General features: G+C 35.0%; 1 protein-coding gene across 1 annotated transcript; it reads right to left on the bottom strand.

Annotated features, from left to right (window-relative positions):
- Positions 1-312: 312 nt before the first annotated feature.
- On the bottom strand, positions 313-720 carry LOC137393073 (DNA-directed RNA polymerase subunit beta''-like). Its single transcript, XM_068079472.1, has one exon. The coding sequence runs from the start codon at positions 718-720 to the stop codon at positions 313-315; it is 408 nt and encodes a 135-aa protein (XP_067935573.1).
- Positions 721-4,263: the final 3,543 nt, after the last annotated feature.

Genomic DNA, 4,263 nt, shown 5'->3' with positions numbered 1-4,263 from the left:
CCAATTTGCTATTAGCGCAACCAGTAATCTCAGAGCGTGCGGCTATAGCACAAAGGTTAGGGTAACTTGTCACCTGATGATGAAAGGCGATATTCCATAAACCAATCCATAGCTTTGAAGCTGTCAAAAGTTGCAAGATCTGCTCCCAATTCTTTACATTTCTCCTCAGCGACATTCCCTGTCACCTCAGAGGATGAGAAATAGAGGCAAGTATTAGTTATTGGGCTATGAACCCATCCAATAGAGCAAATCTTTTTAGCTATAACACAAAAAATGAGAAGGAGTAGAAACGTTTAACAACACAGTTGAAGATTAAACACAGCGTTGGAGCTTGAACAAAATGTTGAACACATTGAATATGTTGAACACATTGAACATGTTGAACACATTGAATATGTTGAACACATTGAACATGTTGAACACATTGAATATGTTGAACACATTGAACATGTTGAACACATTGAACATGTTGAACATGTTAAGCACATTGAACATGTTGAACACATTGAACATGTTGAACACATTGAATATGTTGAACACATTGAATATGTTGAACACATTGAACATATTGAACACATTAAACATGTTGAACACATTGAACACATTGAACATGTTAAGCACATTGAACATGTTGAACACATTGACTATGTTAAACACATTGAATATGTTGAACACATTGAATATGTTGAACACATTAAACATGTTGAACACATTGAACATGTTGAACACATTGAACATATAAGAAAAATTTTCAACCTGGTGTGATTATTTGCAAACGATTCGAGGAGATGATAGGGAATGAAAAAATTACCTGTACATGAAGGTGGTGTTGACCATGTACCATTGGCTAAACAGGTTACTGTCATATCCGAATTGAATTCATAGCCATCTTGACAATGATAAGTGGCTTTCTCTCCAGTTTGGAATCGCTTGGTTTGTGATATTAATAAAGTGTTTTGTCCTCGAGGTGGGTGACCACAGGTGATAGCTAGTAACACATCAATCACAGAAGTCAAATATTATGACACCTAACCAAATGCTAACAGGTCTAATAATATGTTAGTATACATGATAGAGACTACTACACCTGATAGAGACTAGTATACCTAATAGAGACTAGTATACCTGATAGAGACTAGTATACCTAATAGAGACTAGTATACCTGATAGAGACTAGTATATCTGATAGAGACTAGTATACTTGATAGAGACTAGTATACATGATATAGACAAGTATAATCGATAGAGACTAGTATACCTGATATAGACAAGTATACCCGATAGAGACTAGTATACTTGATAGAAATTAGTAATACTAATAAAGCAATAGTATACCTACTAATTGAATATTAGTGAATGGGTTATGCATCCATTCCCCCACCAATATATAAATATCCATATACGCTGCAACATGTTTCCGGATGAATCAAAGAGATAATAACAAATGCAAAAGTCGCCTGTACAGTAAGGTGGTGCTGACCATGTACTATCATTACCCGTACAGTAAAATAGTGCTGTCCATGTACTATTATTACCTGTACAGTAAGGTAGTGCTGACCATGTACTATTATTACCTGTACAGTAAAATAGTGCCGACCATGTACTATCATTACCTGTACAGTAAGGTGGTGCTGACCATGTACCATTATTACCTGTACAGTAAGGTGGTGCTGACCATGTACCATTTGCTAAACAGGTTGCTGCCAGATCTGAGGTACATCTAAATCCCTCTCGACACTGATAAATGACTTTGTCTCCTGATTGGAAGTTCCTTGATGCTTGTATTAACAATGTATTTAGTCCTTGAGGTGGGTGACCACATGTTATTGCTAATAATATAAAACAATTGTACCATAAAGTAAACACTCTCTATTGTGAATATTCGAGTAACCATGATGTTTGCTGTCTAGTGATTTAGCTGCTAGTAGATTTCACCAAAAATTAGTTTCGCCATTGCTATACGCCACCCACGATGTAAAAAAAATAAATTATTTCGGATACTCATATATTTATTTTGAGGTAAAATAGTCAAGGTAACTTTAGTCTGTATAGAAACAACAAGGAAACCTAATTTACAATAAATTACCTGTACATGAAGGTGGTGCTGACCATGTACTATTATTACCTGTACATGAAGGTGGTGCTGACCATGTCCCGTTGTCTAAACAAGTGGCTGTCATTTTTGAAGTAAACTTAAACCCGTGTTGACATCGATAGGTAATTTTCTCCCCTACTTGAAACCTCTTTGTTGACAATATTGTCAGTGTGTTCCGTCCTTGAGGTGGGCTGGTACAAGTTAATGCTAGAAACAAAAAACAGTTTTAATATAAAACAGAAAATGAATATAAGAAAGACAAAGGCAAAAAAGTGGAGTTTGTCAGCTGTTAGAATCTTTCATGAAGGATGCTAACAGTTGACATGAGTTAGCGATCCATTCGTGAAATGCAATGTCTACGTAAAAGGTCTAATAACTTATTTGTATACCTACTAAGACTCTAGTGTTCCTAATAACTGATTAATATACCTAATAGGGCATTAGTGTTCCTAATAACTGACTTGTATACCTAATAGGACTCTAGTGTTTCTAATAATTGACTAGTACACCTAATAGGACTCTAGTGTTCCTAATAATAGACTGGTATACCAGATAGGACTCTAGTGTTCCTAATAACTGACTAGTACACCAAATAGGACTCTAGTGTTCCTAATAATTGACTAGTACACCTAATAGGACTCTAGTGTTCCTAATAACTGACTAGTACACCAAATAGGACTCTAGTGTTCCTAATAACAGACTAGTATATCTAATAGGAATCTAGTGTTCATAATAACATACTAGTATACCTAATAGGACTCTAGTGTTCCTAATAACAGACTAGTATATCTAATAGGACTCTAGTGTTCATAATAACATACTAGTATACCTAATAGGACTCTAGTGTTCATAATAACATACTAGTATACCTAATAAGACTCTAGTGTTCCTAATAACAGACTAGTATATCTAATAGGACTCTAGTGTTCATAATAACATACTAGTATACCTAATAGGACTCTAGTGTTCATAATAACATACTAGTATATCTACTAAGACTCTAGTGTTCCTAATAACATACTAGTATACCTAATAGGACTCGAGTGTTCCTAATAACAGACTGGTATACCAAATAGGACTCTAGTGTTTCTAATAACTGACTGGTATACCAAATAGGACTCTAGTGTTCATAATTCCAGACTTATATGTCTAATAGGACTTTAGTGTCCCTAATAACAGACTGATATACATACATGTAGTTGATTAATTATAAAGCTAGTAAAAGTATTACGGTACAGGTACTAGTTTAGTTTATCAATTGAGACCCTCATTTAATTAGAATTTAACTAGTATACCTAACCTAGACCAGGATGAACATTATGAGACAACAACATATAAATCAAGCAAAAACCTTTGAACACCTAATAAATTACTACATAAGTATATCTATTACAAGGGCTTGCAGCACCTAATGAAAGTCTGGTGCATCTCGTTTGAAACTATTTCGCACATTAAAAAAAACCTTAAAAGTCTAACACAAACTTAATTACCTGTACATGAAAGTGGTTCTGACCATGTACCATTTTTCAAACAGGTTGCCGTTATGTCACCATTAAATGTAAATCCATTTTGACACTGATAAGTAACTGTCTCTCCTGGTCGGAACCTCCTTGTTGCTTGTATTAACACGGTGTTTAGCCCTTGAGGTGGGTGACCACATGTTAGTGCTAATAATATAAAACAAATGTACTATGGTTTAAATACTCCGCAATGTGAATATGTGAGCATTTATAAAGCTGGATGTCTTTTATTTCTACTGTTAGTATATTTCACTAGAGACCAACAACCTACCTATATAAATACACACAATCTTTGATGGAGAACAAAACTTCACTAAAAAGACATGTACATACTGTATCTAGTTCAAAGCTATGAGACTTGATATCATACTCGCCAATAGATCAAAAGCAAAGAATCTTATTTTGCACAGAGTTACCTGTACATGACGGTGGTGTTGACCATGTACCATTGGCTAAACAGGTTACTGTCATATCCAACTTGAACTCATAGCCTTCTTGACATTGATAAGTGACTTTCTCTCCTGTTTGGAACCGCTTGGTTAGTGATATTAACAGTGTGTTTTGTCCTGGCGGTGGGTGACCACAGGTTATTGCTAGTAACACAGCAAATGCAAAAAGTCAAATATTTAGAGCCCTAACAAAACATTA

The sequence above is a fragment of the Watersipora subatra genome, chromosome 4 (genome assembly GCF_963576615.1).
Source record: "Watersipora subatra chromosome 4, tzWatSuba1.1, whole genome shotgun sequence".
NCBI lineage: Eukaryota > Metazoa > Bryozoa > Gymnolaemata > Cheilostomatida > Watersiporidae > Watersipora > Watersipora subatra.
This window is presented reverse-complemented; position numbering and strand designations above follow the sequence as displayed.